Source organism: Megascapheus bottae, chromosome 16 (assembly GCF_031878675.1).
Source record: "Megascapheus bottae isolate mThoBot1 chromosome 16, mThoBot2.hap1, whole genome shotgun sequence".
NCBI lineage: Eukaryota > Metazoa > Chordata > Mammalia > Rodentia > Geomyidae > Megascapheus > Megascapheus bottae.
The window spans coordinates 34255330-34276079 of record NC_143524.1 but is presented as its reverse complement, the minus strand read 5'-3'; the positions used below and the strand labels follow the sequence as shown (position 1 = coordinate 34276079).

At 42.3% G+C, this 20750-nt stretch overlaps 1 protein-coding gene across 2 annotated transcripts in view; it reads left to right on the top strand.

Moving 5' to 3' along the window:
* Positions 1 to 6866: 6866 nt before the first annotated feature.
* Positions 6867 to 20750, top strand: part of Insc (INSC spindle orientation adaptor protein) — a 91685-nt gene continuing 77801 nt past the window's right edge. Inside the window, exon 1 of one of the 2 annotated variants that reach the window (XM_090348950.1) lies at positions 6867 to 7041. In XM_090348950.1, the coding sequence (XP_090205076.1) occupies positions 6986 to 7041 (56 nt within the window). In that variant the 5' untranslated portion in view covers positions 6867 to 6985. Of the gene's footprint in view, positions 7042 to 16524; positions 16653 to 20750 lie in introns of those variants that run through there. The other variant, XM_090348949.1, reaches the window with a different exon arrangement.

Here is a 20750-nt window from a genome sequence, read left to right as displayed (position 1 = left end):
CAGCCCACAATCATATTTATTAAGCTCCTATATTGAATTTCTGATTTTATTGAACTATTTTATTCCTTTCCTGGACTTCATGTTCTGTCTTCCCTGTTTATGATACAGAACTCACAAATTACAATTCTGTGATACTCTTAGGGAGGGAATCTAGTCTGTGGTAGGCACTGTTCACATGCTACTATAACACACTGACATACTAGATAAAGATAAGTTTTAGTATTGCGGTATTCTGTGAATGGACTATTATTCATGTATGATCCATTCCCAAATAGCTCATCAACAGCAAGATGTAGACCATGTAGTCTGACATCATTTCTGTGTCAACTTAAAGAATTCTTTAGCTGAGTGTGTTATGACAATTATAATATTTGTTGAGAATTATTGTGCTGTGCTTCTATTCTGGATTACCCTGTGTATAATTCCAGAATGATGGGGTCCCAGCTTGTGTGCTGGCTTTGGTTCTTTTCACTAGTAAGCTGAGAGCCCATCTGTGCTATAACTGAGATGAGATTCTGATTCCATTTGGATATTCTTTTGTATGCCCCAAATTCTTTGCCACACAGAACTTGTGCTCGAATTTCAGTTATTTTTTGATATTGTTACTAATCATAGGAAATGTATTAGCTTTTTGGTCTCGAGTTATTCAAAGCATGCTTTTAGTCTTCATGTGTTTTGTGCTGATATAACAATATTCTATAGTGTCTATAATGAATAGAAAGTTTACTGTTAGGAAGCCCAATATCAAGGTACCAGCAAGTTTTGTGTTTGGGAAGGTCCTTCCCTTCTTCTAAGTTGATGTCTATATGCCGAATCCTCTGATGGGCAAGAACACTGGATCCTCTCATGGTAGGGAAAGTGAAAAGGGAAAATGTAAACCTTATATCCATCCTTTGTATGATGGAATTCATCATAGTCTCTAAGTTCAGAGTTCTATTTTTAAAATTGTATATCATATATGGAAGACATTGCCTCTTTTTAGTTTATTCAATCTATTCTGCTTTATTTCTTTCCAATATATTCTACTTTTTTTTCTCTGATGACCAACAGCTCTTTGAACCTGATATCTGTGTAAGAAATAGATCCCCTATTGGATACAAAGAGGAATATCATGAAACTTATGTAGCATCGTTAACTCACTTCCTGAGCTTCACATATAATTATTTGACTGCTTTGAAGATTTATAAGACTACATGGCCTTAGATGATTCTCACAATGCAAAATAAATTCTATTCCAATTTTACCAAGAAGCTGAAGGTCAGAGATGTCTAGTAAGAGGTGGAATTGTGACTGACCATGGGTTTTGGTGACCTCATTTGCTGAGCTACCTTCTGAATGTTACTGAGTATACTCTAGTTTGGAGAATCTAGAGAGGAAATAAAATCAGAAAAGTTTAGATTGTCATGGTTGTTGATGTAGCACTGTCATCTGCTCTTGGCTTTAGAAGTAAAAAAAATTATACTTGTGAAATATAAGATATTTTATATTCTCTCTCCTGTGTTCTTCAGCCTGGGTTCTTGTCATGACTTAGAAGGAAATAGCTTGCTCAGAGTGACCTCTGGGTGTGATTTATGAAATAAGATGTATCCAAATTCTCACCACATTGGAGCTATTCAATTTTCTCTAATGGCCTTTATCTGAGAGTTATGTCTATTCAAGGCAGTCACAACCAGTAAGTCATTAGCTTAAAGTATAATGATTGTTAATTTTAGCCCTGTGGGACCTGGGCCCAGTAAGAAAAGTTTCTTGCTTTTGCAAATTGAAACTATGGAACATTCCAGCAATTGGATAACATTTCCATCAGAGAAATTTAGAAAGTAAGAAGAGATTAAATTTAAAGAGGAAAAATTAGTTGAAGAATTGGCATTGAGAAATACGCAGACTATCCTTTCCCTGGTTCCTCTGCAGAGCTGGATGCCAGCCCTTACCTAAAGAGAAATGGAACCAGTCTATACCATCTACCCAGGGTACAGGCCTCAACATATATGATCTCAGTGATATACACGGAATTCTCAGTTTATTATTATTACATTTATTATATACTCTATTTACAAAGAAACATATGACTAAGTTCACATATTGTAGTAACATATTTGAACCTGGGCAACTTGACTCCTGAATCTATACACCTTTTTTGTCAGTTGGGCTTGAACTCAGAGCCTGGGCACTATCCCTGAGCTCTGTAACACAAGGCTCTACCATTTTGCGTCGCAGCTCCCCTTCAATTTATCTGATGGTTAATTGGAGATAAGAGTCTCACAGATTTTTCTGCCCAGACTGGGTTTAAACTGTGATTCTCAGCTCTCAGCCTCCCAAGTAGGTAGGATTATAGGCGTGAGCCACAAGTGCCTGGTCTGAATCTATACTCTTAAGAAACAGAGTTCTAGTTAAGGGTAATAAAAGAGCCAGCCAGGTTCCTTTTGTAAGGCTATTCAGTCTACCTGTGGTCTTAGAAGTATCTATTACCTACCTTTGGCCTTTAGGTGCCCTTTAGCTCTGGGCTAGCTTCCAGGATGTCAAGGACTACAGCTTCCTGTGTAACTTCCCATGCCCAGGGCATAGGTCCTCTTATAAGCATCTGGACAGTGCACATCTCCTTGTTATGGTGGCCTCCTAAGACACACCAAGGAGGTGGATGAGCATTCTCTGCAAGCCTCCTGAGATAGCTGCTTGGTAGCATAATTGGAGAAGTTGGAGGCTTTTAGAAGACATGTTTCTATAAATCAGGTACTGGGGTGCATGGCCCCAGTAGGAAGAGCCTGATGCTACCTTTTCCCCTCCCCCTGGAGCGTCATAAGCAGTGTTAGTCAACTTGCCCATTTCATTCCTGGGCTGAGTATATCTAACCAGGACTCTGAATTTCCCCATCCTCTCTTTACTTGCATGTACTTTATGAGAACAGTGAAGGAGGAAGAATTTGGCAAGAAATCCCATCTTTACAACTGGAGAAAGAGGTTCCATTGATCCATGAGAAACCACTGGGAGACCCTGATCTGTATTTCTAGGCTTCTCCCAAGCAAAGCTGCCTTGGGCTTTCATGGAGGATAATGAGGAGTTTATGGAAGTAGACAAAGCATGCATGCACATCCCAAGTGTAGCTCAGCTTTCTGTGAGACCTTGGGCAGTCTGTTTGCTTTGAATGTGCATGTTCAAAGTCATTAGTGCATTTTAACTTTCTGGGTTCCACTTCTTCATGTGAGAAATGGGGACAACAATATACCCTACCTTATAGGGTGATTTTGATGACTAAATGTAAAGCATTTAGAACAGTGCCTTATATACAGTAAACATCCAAATACATATTTGTTTTCCTCTTCCTCCTCCTTGTTGCTGCTGATGTTGTTATAAGAAAGATAATCTTCAAGCCTCTTGAAAGTTGAATGCTCTAAAAAGAGGATGTGCGCTCCTGCAAGGAAGCTGTCTGAATTACCCTGGGCACTACAGTATAACCTATGTTAAGGTTGGTGTGCATTTTTATACCTGAGATTTCTATACCTGTCTTCCAGGGCAGGTACAGAAGGTAGATGTACCCAGACACTCAGGCACAGGCTTGAGACCTTATCTGAGCTTTGCTGAGACTAGTTTGGCAAGTGTTTTCACAATACCTTCAATGCCTGAGAGTATTGTGAGCCCTGAGGTCTCTTCTGCCTGTTACCTGGACTCTATCGCTTGGCAGCTGTGAGGGGCTGTCGGGAGGCCTCCTCCAGGGAGCTAGGCCTCTCTATATTTCATGAGGCTCAGTCTATTGGGCAGGGCTTTGTGGCAGCTTGCTTGGTTTCTTGCACCTCCCCTGGGAATGAGAATTCTTAAACGATCTGATTGCCACAGAATGCTAGCTGTCTTGGCTAGCTAGCAACATGGGATATCTCTCTGATGTCTGTTGCCACCTGTATTACACAGGTCAAACAGGCCCAGGTTTATGGATTGGGAGGGAAACTTGGTGTTATTACCTCCAAGAGCTCTTTATGTTCCTTCTTTATCCCACCCCCGCTCCCTGACACACCGTCCTTTACTGCTTCTTCCCCTCAAAGCTCTCATTTACTTTTAAAATCAATTTAACACAATTGTAAACAAACATTATAACATCAGTATTAAGCTCCAAAGGGAGAAATATGGAGGAGGATAGTATAATGAAGGCCTTAATCCATAGGTTAAGAAAAACTGCCCCCACCCCCAAAGAGTGACTTTGTGAAAGCGTTGAAGGATTATAGGGATATTTGGTGAGAAGAGATGGAGGTGAGGATATTATGGAAGAAAGGACCACCGCTGTGAAGATGGTTGTCAGTTAGAGGCGATGATGCTGAGTGAATGTCTGGAGGGCTGAGGGTGATGAGAATAACAGCTAGCAAGGAAGGCAGGGGCCAGACCCCTGTGAATCATGTAGACCATACAGAGTTTTCTCTTTGCCTGGCAATAGGAAGCCTTTGATTGGTTTCGAGCAAGGGAGTATTGTGATTTTCTTTTATTTCTGATCATACTGGTATATTTTCTGGAGAATACTTTGGAGGGGATTAAGTGTTAAAGGGAAGAGATCATGAGGAGGCTCTTGCAGAAAAGGGAGAGATAGCACCATTGACCAGGGAGATGGCAATGAAGATGAAGGAATAGGAGAATGAGGGAGATGGATGACTGGTATACGTCTCAGGACCCACATCCAGAATCAAGCCTTCTAGACCTCATATCCCTGGGTAGTTTGCACACACTGGAAAAGAAAAATGCATCAGAATAGAATGCATAGGAAAAGGCATACATTGTAGGGCTATGCCAAAATGAAGTCTGCATGTGAGGTAAAGAAAAACTAATTGTCCTATAGTCACTTCAGGTCCTAGAAAGAATCTCCATTTTCAAGCCCTAAGCCCTTCGTACCTGATTGGTAAAACCTTGGTCATCTATTTTCATGTCCTGTGTCTGATTAATATTTTGTTACAACTGCATAGCATACAGAGAAGCAAGTATCCAGCCTTCTGTGTTCCAACTGTGGGAGACCAATTTTCCCTTCACTCGGACTCATAAGTACAAGAGTATTTCTTAAATGTAGGAAATAGATTCATATTTTTAAAGGTCAGAAACAAAGATTTAACACATGAATTACCTTAATGCCCATTATAATATTATAAGGTTGTCTGTTCCCCCCCAACCCCCATTTTTGCAGATGAGGAAAAATCCTACATTTTCTCCGGGAAAGCATCACCCCCTAGAGCCCTTTTAGCTCTGAAAGTGGAGTGGAGATTCACAATGATGACTGGATGTCCCTGTCACTCCTAGCACTTACACTCTCTGAAACCTTGGAGAAGATAATTAGAACCATGCCCCTTTGGTTCACTTCCCTCCTCCCAGCTCCTCCTCCTCCTCTAGCACTGCTGTTGTTGCTGAACTACTTTCTACAAAATTTACTGTATCTCCTGTGTTGATAGCCCTAATGGACTCTGAAAATTAAACAATCTCAGACAAGCCTTGAGTGGAACTCATATTGGCCCATTAAACGATAGCAGAGGAGTCCATTGCTGCTAGTTCTAATGGGGAAAAATGGCTGTAAATAGCCTGCATTTCCTGCACATGGCTTGTGTCTTTTGCCAAATGGGAGTGAGCAAGGACTGCCTTTAATAGGATGTGGGAGCAGAACAGAGTTGTTCAAATGGAACTGTTGTTACAACAGGTGTTGAATTAAATATGAAACAGTCAAGGCTTTAAGTCAGTCATAAACTAACAGCTCCTGGTGGAGATACTGCTTACTGTTCTAAAGAGCAAGGCTAAGCATCCATGATGGCATTTTCAATAAATCAAGTCTTCCAGAAAGTAATGAAAGGTTTTTCTCTTTCTTGTTCATTTCTCCCTGTATCCCTTTTTACCTCTCCTACTGAGCAGAACAGCAGCTCTGCTCTAAAATATATTTCCCAATTCCTCCCAAAAGGAGGCAAATGCCGTTTTAGAAATGTCTTTGAGTACTGTTGTCTAATTCTTGTGAAATTCCTGTATGGTAAACAAAATTTAGGGAGACACTTTCACAGAGAGATGGTGATTTCCCTATGGTTGTATGCTAATCAGACAGTTAGGATTTCAATGTCTTATACTCTCAAGTTTAAGCTTATTTGCCCATCAGTGAGGACACAGGGTATAGTCTTGAATGAATTCTTGGCTTCCTGACATGCTGTGTAGCTTTGGAAGGGTTTCTCTCTCTGCTCAACTTAGTCAGTTAGACTGAGAAGTGGGTGGGGAGGCTGCAAGGGCATCAAAAGGAAGATGGAGCTTTGCTATAAAACTCCTCTGTGGGTTGTATGTATATAAAAACTGCTGACTCCGAGACTCCAGCTGGGGCTGTGAGTTGCCACTACGGAATGAGATTGAGCTGCTTGTTAGCAAGTGCTGGGAATATCTTGGTCATTCATTGCTTTCATTATGTGTATTTGGTGCTCTCTAATCATAAAATCTGAATCCTTGTGCTCTATCACTAGTACATTTATTTATGTATTTGTTATACATTTCATACTGAATTTTGCAGGTGTCATGTGTATGATCATATTAAATAAGGAGTGATGATCATATTAAATAAGTTAATACTATAAAAAGCATTTAGAACAGTGTCTGACAAATAATACATGCTCCATGAACATTAGCTGATGTCTATCTAGTATATCCTTTGCGGTCTTTGCTGGCCTGTGTAGCGTAATATTTGGTGCATACCAGAGCAAGTAAATATTTGGCAATGGAGTGAAAGGGAGAGATTGCAAGGGGTTAGAGTGTTAGGGATTTAGAACAAAGGTCAAATCTATCTTACCTTATTTGTGTGAGGACAGCAGAGTATACATTGGTTCAAAAAGGAAAACATTGGAGACGTTTCCTGCACATCTGCCTTGGCTCCTTCTGGCCAAAATCTGAGAGCGAAAGCAATGTACCTTCTCTCTCAAGGTCCTCATTGACCCATCTTACCTTGTGCTTTCAGGGTCCTGACCGCTGTGGGCAGGCCTTGCTGCAGATTGGGATCAACATGATGGCATTGCCTGGAGGCCGCCACCTGGACCCCACTCCCCTGCCAGGACAACGGTAAGTCCTACAGCTGTTCTCAAGGATGGCAGAGAATTGAGCACAGAGCTGATACCCAAGTGGCACTTATTGCTCTGAATTTGACAGAGTGGGCAGAGAGAGAGAAGGGAGCTTATATAGTGAACAGAAGGCAACACCCAGAGGATGTCAGGAGAAAGAAGAGAGAGACTTGAGGCTACTAGACATGGCTTCATACAGCTGAAGGTTCACATGGAGAACCACATGCAGATCTGACCCACTGGGTCCTAGAGGCCTGACCAGAGCCAGGGTGGAAGCCCAGGTGCCAGATCCATGTTGTTAGAAACTGTCCTGATTTGACATGAAGATTCTGAACCTTCCTGAGAGCTTCACTGTCATGGGCAAACCTAAACAGTGGGTCACTTTGAGCTGGCTTAATCCTGAGAAGAACTTTGCACGATGAATGCTCAGGCCATTTTCTCTGTTTGGGCTGCGACATTTGGGTGGGGTTTCTTCCAAGTAACCTTTGTTAGATTGTTGTTTCATACATTATCTACATCACTGCTGTTTTGCCTTTATTCTGTTCCTAACCCCTCATCTGAGTTGACATATAAACTTAACTCCATTCGTTTACATACTTTTTTTGTGGTATTGGTGTATGAACTCCAGGTCTTGTATTTGCCAGGTAGGTGTTCTACCACTAGAGCCACCTTTAGCCCTTTTAGATAATTTTTCTTTTTATTCCTAGGCTGGCCTGGACCCTAATCCTCCTATTTAAGACTCATTTATACCCATCTTCTTTATTGGCTGAGATGAGTCTCATGAACTTTCTTTTGCCAGGGTTATCCTTGTACTGTGATACTCCCAATCTCTGCCTTCTGAGTAGCAAGAATTACCGATGTAGATGATGTATCTGGCCTTGTTTTTACTTTTTCTTTTTTTTGGTGTGTGCTTCTTTGCATTTAGATTCAAAAAAATTAGTTATTAGCTACAACTTTACTGAAGGGGGGCTTAAGTTATATGAATGTACCAGTATGTTCCCACAAAGCTATACTTAGAAAGAGGTTTGGGAATGAGACCTATGCTCCTGGATGTTCCTGAGGACTTAACACGCTGTTAGGAATGTGATAAAGAAAGGGGGACAGCATGGGTGGGACCCATTGTCTTTGTACACATTGTGCCTAGGGTAAAACTCAGGGATGATGTGAGATGAGCCTGTCAGGACAGATGTGCCTTCTCAGATAGGGCTTGCCTTGGCCTGTTCTGGCTGGTGGTGACCATTCCTGAGAGGAGCAGGAGTGGTCAGCTTTGGACTCTGCCTGGCTTCCAAGCATTCTACTCCTAGCTGTGTGACGAGTGCAAGTTCCTGAGTTACATGCCCTTATATCTCATGTCTGTGGCTGATGCCAGCTCCTGAGTTCTTGTCCTCCTGTCTAGAACAGGGCTAAAGGTAACACCTGCTACAAAGGGCTTCTGTGAAGTTACATATGCAGAGTCACACCTTGAGAACAAGTGCCTGCTGCATGACAGGATCATTTTATGTAGCTGATCCTAGGGAACTAGGTTCCCTAAGAACATTTCAAGAAGCCCCTTTTCTAGTCATCTCAGCAGTGGCATCACCAAGAGAGTAAGTAATCACAGGCAGACACTTCCAGCCTAATGTTTTAAACTGAGAACAAGTGGAACTGTCTGCACGAGGGTGGAGCCAGCCTGCCTGCCCTTGCCCTGCTCAGGCACTAGTTGGGCAGAACAGCTAGATGGGCATTTGTTCTGGCAGTGGGGTCTAGGGCTGTTTAGACCACAGCCTATTCTAGGCATGAAGAACCAGTTTAGAATAGTGGGCAGGAGTCCATTTTTGTCTCAGTTTGATTCGTGGCTCTGCTACTAGCTGTAACTGGAGGCTTCAATTTCTTTTTTTGTATGAAATGAGAATAATTCAAACTGTTGATGATTATATAGTCATCCCTTGCTATAACCTCAGTTTACTTATTGCTACTTCACAGATTTTCACCTACCTCAGGGATCTCTGGAATATAATTCCTGCGATAGGTGAGGGATTACTCACTATTAATGTAATTTTAAAAAAAGAAAATGCAATACAGTGAAGCTGTAATCTGTGAACTGCAATTCAGCAAGGAACGACTGTAACGAGACCATAGGATGATATGTACAAACCACCTGCCTCACACATAGGGACTGCTTATTGCTAACCTGTTCTCCAGATGGAAGGTTGGAGCTCTGAGTAGAGGGGGTGGATGAAGATTAGATCCTGGCAGTATCGTAGGCTCTCTTGGGAGCTCCTGATCACTTTTCCTCTTCAAGTTCCAATGTTCTTGGAAGTTAGTTTTAAGGGTAGAAGGAAACTAAATGACATGCAAATGATACCAAGGAATTAAAAGATGATTTGGCAGGGAGGGCAGTACTGGGGTTTTAACTCAGGACCTTCCATTTCCTAGGCAGTCATTCAAGCATTTAAGCCAAGCCCTAGTCCTTTTTGCCTTTGTTATTTTTTTCCAAATATTTTTTTTTACCCTGGATACTTCTGGTTTATGTCCTCCTACTTATACTTCCTGAATAGTTAGGATAAGGGATGTGTGCCACCTCACTCAGACTTTTATGGTTGAGACGGATGAGATTTTTGACTGGGCTACCCTGGAACTGTGATCTTCTTAAACTTAGCCTTTCTGGGTATCTAGAATTACAAACATAAGCCATAGTACCTGGCTTTCAAATGATAATTCTTTAAAGGCAGGATAGAATGTTTAATTTATCTTGTCTAGCAAATACCTTGGAAAGGAGAACTTCCAAGGAGATTCTGGCTGACCATAAAAGTTTGCAGTCCATGATAGATGAGACATAAAATGTCTCAGTCTTCCAATTCTGGTGGATCAAGTGGGCTTCTGAGAAAGGAAGAGTTTGTCTTTCTTATGGAAACTAAGCTATAAGGTCTAATCAGAATGCTGGGTAAGTATAAGATCTGGGCCTACTGACCTGTCCATTATATGCATTCTAAATCATGTATACAGATAATGTTCTCAGAATTGTCTAATAGGTATTTACAAGTTAGCAAATTTACAGAAAAGTTAAGTTGAACAGTTCATTACCAGACTGTAGCAGCCCCCTCTTCTTTCCTTTGTTCCATATTTCAGAAGCTTTTCAAGGGAGAATAACACAACAGTTATTGTCCACACATAAATGATTAATGCTGTGTAATTCACTTATTTCTGTTGTGTCCATTTGAAATGAAATTTTATTTGCAATGCCATTCATCATGTCATTATATAAAATAAATACTATCCATTTACATGGGATCTTATCAAGCAGCCTAGGTAGACCACATAGGATAGACCATTGGTATTTGAATTCCTTAATTAAATTTTTTAAAAAAGGACCATTCTAGGGGCCGGGAGTTTGGCCCAGTGTTAGACTGCTTGCCTAGCATGCATGAAGACCCAGGTTCGATCCCTTGGTACCACATACATAGAAAAAAAAACCAGAAATGGTGCTGAGACTCAAGTGGTAGAGTTCTAGCCTTGAGAAAGTTCAAGGACAGTGCTCAAGCACTGAGCTCAAGCTCAGGATTGGCAAAAAAAGAGAAAGGACTATTCTAGGTGCATTCTCTTGGAACAGAGGAGGACAGGGAGTAGGCCAGGGACTGTGCTAAACTGGCATGGTCCATGACAGATAGTAAGACCTGGTTCTCAATTTCAATTATATATAAATTTCCTGAGATGGTTTTTATCAGTAAAAACAATAAAAAAAAACCCTTTGCCTAGTATCTTTAAGTGGGGCTAAATGGCTGAAAATACCTAGGCCTTAAAATCTGACTTGAATTCAAATTTCAGGTCTGCTTTTTACCAGATGTATGATGCTACTTACCCTATTTGAGCAACTGGATTGCCTTATACACTGCAGTGGCTGTGGTAACAATTTAAAAGTTGTGTAAGCGATTGTATCCAGAAAGGAAAGGCCTCAGTGCTTTTTGGAGCGTCCAGCTCTTCCTTTCCTCAGCCATACCTACAAAATAGCAGTAAAGACAGAAGCACAGACATGTTGGGAGGAAGGGTTTCAGCAGGGAAGCCCACTAGATACTGACGTTGGAAATAAATTATACAACTTGATGGGGATAGACATCAGGAGGGAGAAAACTGGGAGAGAATGAGGGAGGGGGTGACACATTTCATAGGAAATATATTTATTACCTGGCTTATATAACTGTAATCCCCTCTGTACATCACTTTTACAATAATTTTTTTTTTAAGTTCAGGTCTAAGTACTACCCTGGGGGATCAAGGATGAACTGGAGAGAGCAAACAGGGCTGCAGGAGACTGTAGCTGTCATGTTTCTAGTTGATCTTCACATGCTGCTTTGTCTCTGGGCACCCATCCTTGTGTTTAGGGCACTGACTGTCCTGTGAGATCTGAGTATGGTGGTGGGATGGCTGGGGCCAAGCATGGGGTCGTCCATGCTGACCACTGTGCAGGCACCTCATTGTTTTGAAGGACCCTGATGGTCCCAGTTCTTTGATTTAGCCATCTCTGTGGGAAGGTTTGTGGGGGAGTGAATTGGAAGTAAGGGTCCACATAGGGCCAGTTCTACAGGTCTCCTTGCCTCCCACTCCTTTGTAGTTCTTCTCCTGCCCACAGTCAAGCTAGGACATCGTCTTATTTACTTGTCTGGGTTCCTGCTCTTGTGAAGAAACACCCTCTACTACTACCAGAGGGCTGGCCTTTACTATCCCCCAGGATAAAGTTGGCTGATGCTCACGAGCACTTCCTGTGACGTTGGTACTTGGAGACACAGTACTTATGTAGTCTTCACTGTGGCTCATGTATATAATTATCTCTGCCTTGCAAATGAGAGAGTCACAGGGCCGATTCTCTGAGAAGCAGCCTTGGAAGTGGAGTTCAGTATTTAGGGTGGTGATTTGGAGAACCTCTTTGAGATAGTAAGTGGAAGCAGGAAGAAGGAGAATTGCCCAGCAACAACTCAGCTGACCTCACAGGGAAATTTGCAATCAGAGTTGTTATTCATCAGCCAAAATGTTGACAGCTTTTAGGTCTCACTTTCATCCGTTATTGGAAGGTGTTAAAATCATTTTCTAGAAGCCAGTGGGCTGGTGCTGCAGCAACATAAACACACAATGTTAATAAAATGCAAATGGAGACTTTCCCAGTCAAACCCCCAACTACCTTCAAGCTTGAGTCTTTCCACTTTAAGCTGTGAAGAATGATTTTTGTCATCTTCCTGTGTCCCTACAGCACAGTTCTTTGAACCCCTATTTCTTCTCCATGTGGCTAGACTCAGGAGTAGATCTTCACTCACATAAACACATTTATCTATTGATAGTTGGACAGCTCTTGGCAGGGCATGGCTCTAGGCAAAGTAGCTTTGAGACCATATCTGGAGGGCCTGAGATCTGCAGACTATCAGCCAATGAAGGTTCCAGAAGTTGAGTGACAAGTGCTTCTGATACAAGGAATGATCAGAAGTACCTGGAGGACAGTGAAGTGAGTTGCCCAAGAATAGAGGCCAGCTGCTTTCTGTCTTTCCTGTCGTTTTCCTAGGGGCACTACACAGACAAATCATTTCTTCTTTTATTCTTTAGGCCTCACCAAAAGTACTGTACAAGGCCACACATCTTAAATGATATTGTATGCTTGAGGACATGCTGGCCACCTGTTTGGAAATGGGTCTCATCTTCATGGAACTCACGTTGTAGCTGGGTCACTTCTTTCTTGGCCTGAGGAGATCTGGATTGGTGGCAAGCACACAGTTTGGGACTTTAATCTCTGACCTTGTGCTGTGAGTTACTCCCTCTGTCACATGATTTCTGTTTAGCCAGGCTGAGATGAGCCAGAGCTGGGTGCTGTGGTACAGTATGATGAGAGGCCTCCTGGGTTTCCTGGCGTGCCTGGGAGACATCCAGCTTCCCTTAGCTAGTTAGGGGCCATGGCCGGCGAGCCTGTCTCCAAGTCAATAATGACTTACATGTGTGCACCCCTGGTCTGTGGCTGGTTTTCTGCTGCTGGGTCATTTTCTATGTCTGTGGTGAAATGCTCAGACTATAATTGTCAATGGGATAATTGACCATTTTTCTGTTGTTTAAGCCAAAATGCAGGCCAATCAAAGCTAGAATTATACTCCTTCCCTTCTCCTCTTTCCCAGGAGAAATCCACACAAACTGAGTATGACCTTGAGAAGGCAGTTGATGAGTCAATAGCTATTTTTAAGAAGAGAGGTTGAATTTAATTTTCCCTACTGTGCTGAGACCTGGGACGGTAGGGGCATGGAATGCTGCTGCTGGAAGATTCCTCAGAGCTCACCTGTATCAACCCTTCAATTTTAAAGTGGGAAAACTGAGGCCCAGAGAAGAGGATGGAACTGTCACAGTACCCTTCAGGCCCTGTTCCTGCTTTATGGATTTCTCCTACTTGGAGCTGTTTCTTGGGCTCATTCTCTCACTCATCCTCCAGGAATCTTCTGAAGCTAGTGCTCTGTAATAGACAAACAATTTCATTCATTCATTCATTCATTCAAGTAAGATTTATTTTGGACTGAGATTTTACTTTTGACCTAGGCCCCAGGCAGTCCATACTGACTCAATTGTATATGTTATCTTCTCTATTCCATAATGTCCCAAGGACTGAATTTGTATCCGATCCATAGCAGTGTTCCAGTGATTATAATGCACATTATAGGAGCTCAATATGTGATTGTTAAATGAATAAATGTTTAACAAATGTTCGATGAATAAAGACTAGGATCTAGGGAATCTCAGGGAAGTAAGGAAGATTAAAATAGCTTGGAGTTTTGTTTCTTTTATTGAGATATTCTTTTAACTCCAGAAAGCTGTCCCTTCCCTATACTTTCTGACAGAAAACTTCCGTTTAGAGAGAAAAGGTAAGCCAGAAATTTATTTTGATTAAGATTTATCTTGAATGGGTACCAAACATTTAATAGCTTGAAGGAGTAATAGTTGGAGAAACATTTTGTCCTTGAAAAGAGGAGTAAATCAGAAATATTTCTGGTCTTTGCCTTTAAGTTCATTGGGGGAATAAAAGGAAGTATGAAGTTTCATCATGTCTTTTGTGGGAGAGCATAATACAGTGGGGAGCATGGATTAGAAATCAAAGGCTAGCCATCTTCCAACCTGCAATGCATCCTTGGCCAACCCTTCTCCCTCTCTGAGTTTCAATTTTATCATTTGAGGGAGAGGAGGTGAATCAGAGTCCCCAATTACTATTCTAACGAGCATTCTGGGAGTCTGTGAATGAGTTTTGGATGGTCTTGCCCCCTTGCTGAACAAAAATATCCTACTTGAATGCTGTGGTTCTGAGAAAGCAACCCCATTGCCTAGAAGAAGGTCTTCTCATTCCTTATTGTGGGATGCACAAAACCTGTCTAATGCTTGTTCTATCACTTGTACAATAGTATAAGCTGTATGAATTTTGGAGTCCTACCCTCTGGTGTGAGCCTGTTTAGGTCTTATGGATGCCCTGTGGTACAGTTAGAAGTGCTCTAGGATGGGGGTCCTGATTTGATGAAGTACCGTGCAGATAAGTCCATGGAACCCGCATTGCTTCAGGATTTGACTTTGCCAATTTCAACTTCACCTCTACTCACTCTGGATACTATTTCTTCCGTTCCTGATTCCCTGTCTCCACTTTCCTGCGCGTGGTGCTTCTTCCATGTGAAAGTGTCCTCTTCTAAAATTGAAGCCATCCTTTAAAAATCAGGCTTACAAGTTTTCTGAGGCTCCTTGGTGTGGGCTGAGAATGCCCTGTTTCTGTGTTCCTGTCATACTCACTGGAAGCTAGGGAGTACCATGAGTAGCACAGTGAGCCACATTTACTTCTTCACTGAATTATTACTCTGTAAATATTTATTGAGTGAGCTACTATAGGTGGAAGGAATTTGTCAATTGTCAGTGAAAGGTCTCTCCTATATGGAAATAGTATCTCAGCACCTCCATTGTATATCAGTATCTCAGCACTTAGACTATTGCCTGACCCATTCGAGTTGTATGTTAAAATGGAAAGGCCATCTCTCAGTGTTTTGGGTACAGCACAGCATTGTTTTACACAAAGTGTATTTCACATGGAAGATGGCAATAAAGTAGTAGAGAAATCCTTATTCCAGAATTTCAATGAAAATCAACCCAAACCATAGTGGGTATAGATTTCTACAAACTGTCAATTGTAGAGTTTATCGGGAAGAGGTGCTGGATGCCTGATCACCAGCAGAAGCTGGGAATGAGGAACTAGTACCACTACCTGGGGGCCAGGCCGATTCCACCGAGCTGAGAAAAGCATTTCCTTTGGCATTTTAAGGGTCATCCATAGTGATCCTTCTCCAGAGGCAGGCTTTGAAGAATGAAGGCGGCAACCCAACAGGCAAGGGAAGAGGCAGAGCAAGGCTAGCAAGGGGATAGGAAGTCCTTCCTAAGTCCCCAGAGAGTTCACTTTCCTCATGTCATTGTCACACGTCTCATTGGTTTCCCTGCTCTGGCAATAGATTTGCTGCAAATTCATCAGCGATCTGTGATGATGACACTAGGTTCAGCAATTCTGCCCTGAGTTTAGCAATGTGCATTCTTTGTTGGACAGAAAACAAGGCAAGGCTTTGAGAATTTACTAGACATACCTGAACTTTAAACAATCACAAGATTCACAGAGGCGGTAATATGCCCCATAGTAGAAATAGCTCCAACTTTGATTTGAGGGTTTGAATATCAATGGAACTTCTGAAGACCAAACATTGAGCATAATAGTTAAGGACAAGACTCTGGAGCTCCACGGTTGTTCATACTTGTAATCCCAGCACCAGGAGGGTGAGATAGGAGAATTGTAAATTGGAGGCTAGCCTGTCCTATGTAGAAAGACTGTGTTTCCCAAAAGCAAAATATGAAAACAAAACAGAGAAGTAAACTAAAATGCTTTTCATTACACAGCACCTGGATTTTTGTTTCTATTATCCACTGTGTGATGTTGGTCAAGTCTCTTAATCTAGCCATTTGCAACTACCTTCTTAGGACTGTTTTGAGGGGGGTCACTGAACAATTAAGATTGAACTAAGGACTTAGCATTGGACTCCGAATGTCTTAAGCACTCAATCAGTTTTAGCTTTCTTCTTCTTATTCCCAGTGAGATATTGGACAAGCTCTGCAATGATACTAAGCCTCAGTTTCTACATCTCTAAAATGGCCAATCACTGACCATAAACCATCAGGAGAGCTGAAGTGGAGAGGGGTTAGGTACACAAAGATTGGTAATCTTTCCCTTTTGATGTGGGCAATTAATTCCCTCTGACTTCAGAGCAGTCCATTGTACACTGTGATTCCTTGTAAAGAGACTGTGTTACTCCTTTCCCCTTTTCCAACTCCACCCTGGATAATTCTAGTTCAAACAAATAAAAGCCAGCCCTTAGTTTAGAGTGCAGAGATAATTGTGGTTACCCCTGGATTCGTGTTTACAGTCTGCCAGATTCCAGAATGCCTGGATCTGAAGGATTGACCATCTCATTCCAGATCTCTAGGAAAGTCTCCACAGGAGGGTAACTAAGCAGGGAAACTTGGAGAGCAGGCTTCTGCTGGAACCTGGCTGCATTCTGGAGGCCCCCATCACTGTGGAATCCTCTCCTTCTTCTTCAGGTACAGGGTCACTTTTCTAACAACAGGTTTCTGTCCTAGATCACCATGGAGAATGGGTAAGCAAACCCTAGTCCTGTCCTGGTGCTCCTAGCTCCTTAGCCAGAGATCCTATAGGATCTTCTTGGTGATGGTCCAGCATGAAGGGACTGTGATTCATTGCCATTCCATCAATCTTGACCTCAATTTTCAATTCCCCTCCTCCTCTGTGTGAGTAATAATATCTGCTGTCTGTACTTGCAAAGGACAGATCTCATGCTTAGTAAGATGGCAGCTCCAAGTTCAAGGCTGGGGACAGTTGAATTCCTAGGAGTTGGGCAGGGCAGGGACAACAAGAGCCCCTGCCACATAGTTCAAGCTGCACTGTTTAATTAGACTTTTTTTATGTTGGGGTCAGTCAGCAAATCCAATAGGGTGGAGCTCAGAGAAGCAGAGAGCTAATGACAGAGAGTCAGGCGAACTATGCAATTATGGGAAGTTTAGTACTAACACAGTCCAAACCTTAATGAGCCACACTCCCTAGACTCCAAAACTGAGAAGAGCAGTTCATTATGTGGTAACATAGTGACCAAGGGTGGGCCTATTGTGGGGCCTCATGAGGCCCACCAGCTTTCTCTTCTTCTTGGGAAATCCTAGAACTACTTTGATGTTCCTCTCAGCAGAGCCTGGACTTCATTTCTTTGGTGGCCTGGATACCTCATGTGTCATAGTGCATCACTCAAACAAAATGAAGACAAGCTCCTCCCTGGATGTCTTTCTTATCTCAGCAAGAGCAATTGCAATCTTTCAGACCTGATACACAGAGGTTAATTTGCATTTTTCTTTCTCAGTACACCTTTCCCTTCCTCCAAGTGCTTTATTTCTTTCCTTCCCATCTCACTTCCTTATCTCTCTATTTGATCATTATCATCTTCCAAGAAGCCCCCTTTGACTGGTATTTAAACCCTGCTTAGCATTTCTCTCTCCCTACTGACTCACTGTACCATTATGTCACTGCTGATCTTGAAAATGCTTTCAGTGGCTCCAAATTGACTTCAGGATTTACTCCAAGTTCCCCTACGTGGAATCAAGATTTATGATCAGCCAACCTGTCTGTCTTTTCAGACCCCTACCTTTTCATCATCTCCTGTGCCCCTGATGTTTCAGTCTATGTTGAAATATGAAACTTCCTGTCATATTACTATGTGCATCACAGGAGCGGGGCACTTCTGGCCCACTGGTTAGAAAGACCTGCAAAAATCATATGGAATATGAGAAATGTGTAATGTATTTATTGGTTGTCTGCTGCTCTTCTGCCTGTATGGATAATTTTGGATGGCCCTCATGAAGAAAGATTTCTTCTTCCTGACAAAGTTTGTACATGGTGTCCATTCTATGAAATTTTCTTGTCCTTGTCATCTGGTCTAGCTCTTTTCTTCTGAGAAGCAGGGCAAATGTCATTTACTTTATGTAAATATTCCCAGGCAGTCAGGCTTCATCTTCTGTGATCCTGCACTTCCTCACTTACAGCTTCTTGATGGCAGTGTGGTATTTGGTAAACTCAGCCTTTGGACTTCTTGAGACCTGCGTTTGACTGGTAGATTAACCATGTACCCACCAGGAGACTCTTTTAGGCAGAAGTTTCCTTGTCTATAAATGGACATAATAACAGCAATTCTTTTCCAGCTCTGGGGAGCCAATGAATATAGAGGGCTTAGAACCTTACTTGGCTTTCTGCTAAAGCTCAGCACAGTAGCTACTTTTTAAATTCTTACCTGACTGGATTGTTGATGCTTTCTGGCCTCTTTGGGGGTCTTGATGAACTTTGTAAGGAATGATATTATCTCCTGTTCAACGTTGTAACCTCAACTCCTAGAACGTAGTTGGGGTTGGGCAGACCCACAGAAAACACCAGTTTTACTTGTCCCAGCCATGGTGGGGCAACAACTTGTGGTAGCTGTACCTCGTAGACCTTTTGGAGAAGAGAGATGGCCGAGTAGCCCACTGTGGAGGGTATTTTCTATCTCTGGAGTCTACCTACACCCGAAGAGAGAGAGAGATTGTCTGTGGCTGGCACCTGAAGCTTTTACCATAGAGGAAAAGAGTGTATATGGGTGTATATGGTAGACTGGAATCTGATGAGGTTTCTGGATTCTGCAGATAGTGCCATGATGGGCTTGGGCAGCCACTCTACTGATGATTTCTATACTGTAAGTCCCCATAAATGTTCCATGCTGACAAGTAGAAAGCCAGGGGGAGGAACAGGGCAGGAAAGACTCAGCTAATCCCTTTTTAGTATGCACATCAAGTTGCATGCGCTATCATGAAGGCTGAGCACAAACTCAGGAATGGCTAAATTTGTACATGTGAAAACACAAGTAGTTTTACCTGACAGTGCTAAACTTGATCTTGGACAGACTATAGCCTTTCATAATGTAGTCTAGGCAGCATTTAAGAACAGAGTATAAAGTCTGAAGAAATGGTCTCAGAGACAAACTAGACCATTTATAAGTTGTACAGTGGGCTATTTAACCTGGCTAAAATTTCAATTTCTTCATCTGTACAAGTAAGAACTGAGATACATTTGGATCAGTCTATGTGATCATTGACACAGGGCCTCCCCTCAGGAAATGTTTCTATAATGAATATGGATGGTTCTTTCTGGACTCTGACACTTCAAGGAGACCCACTGTACAACAGCACACAGGCTATTGTCATTCCCATCTGGAATACTTTAAAATGTAATTCCATTTCATTGGGTATTTCAGCATGTCACCTCTAGTATTTGAGGTGCATGTCAGAGACACAAAGCAGGTCCTGCAGATGGTCTAATGGATAAAACAGAGGTTATGGGTGGTTATATCACTGAGTCCAGGACATGACAGTGAACGTAGAAGATGCTTCGGGCACACAGGATATATGAGACATAACTAGAGCTAGAGATGATTCCTTTAGAGGTGACCTTTAGGTCAAGACTTGAAGTGTGTGTGGCAGTCAGCTAGATGAGGAGGAAGTGGGTGAGAGAGGGATCAGTGTCTCTCACTGGGAGGCTGAGTCTCACAGTGGAGGAACTAAAAGAATTCAGTACAGTTGAGTCAGGGTTGAAAATGAGGAGCTGGTGAAGGGGGCAAAGCTCAGAGAGGGCAAGTGTCATATGCGAGGACACATAGCTATTGGGAAGAGGGAGAGGAAAGTGCGCACAGATGATGGTGTCTAATCAGACAGTTGTGCTGCTGGCATTCATGGTTAGTCTGACAGTGCCTATACTTATGTTCTGTTATAACAGGTTAAGAAATAAGTTGCACATGAGTTAATGAAAGGCCATGAAAGTGTTATGTTATGTCTTCTTTATGTCAGAGGGCAACAAAAATGCCAGAGTTTGACAGAGTCAACAAGATGGGGTTCTTTGTGACCAAAAGAAGGCAGCTGTCAGGTGTCTGTATTATCTCATTAGATTTGAAATAGATATCTGAAGCCAGACTCAGGCTCCTTGGCTTTCTGAACCACAAAACTGCAAGGCTCCAGGTGGGTGCTGGACCAACTGGAGAGGAAGGTGGTGGTAAGAGAGTTCAGGCTTTTGAGTCAGATAGACCTGGACTTACATGTTGGCATTATCATGGAGCAGCCATAGAAGCCTCTCTGAGCCTGGTTGTTTTCTTTTCTATGAAGCAACAATAAATAGCTACTGTAGCTTGGAGCAGAGGATCAATACATGGGACAAGGAGACAACATAGGAGTGCAAAGGATGTGAAGCCATTTACCCCATAATAGGTACATGAGGAGGCCTTGTGCCCAGTCCATGGAAATAGAGTCTCCACATTTCTGCTCCTGCACAGTTACATCCACAACATATCAGAAGCAAAGCTGCTCTAGCATTTCAGTATTTGTTTACTGGAAAATGCTCTCTTTATGCTAATGAACTTGTAGTTGCTAGAAATGCAGAGATGGGGAGTTGTTTGCCATTCACACAAAGGCCTCAGTGCAGCTCAGCCTAGGATTCAGAAGCAGATCAGAAGTAGGACTATGGAAACACTGGAAAACCTGAATAAGATTAAGTACTATTATTTGTTATAAGGTCACTTGGCTTGGACTTTCCCAGTGCTTTAGAGTGGAAGAGTTAAG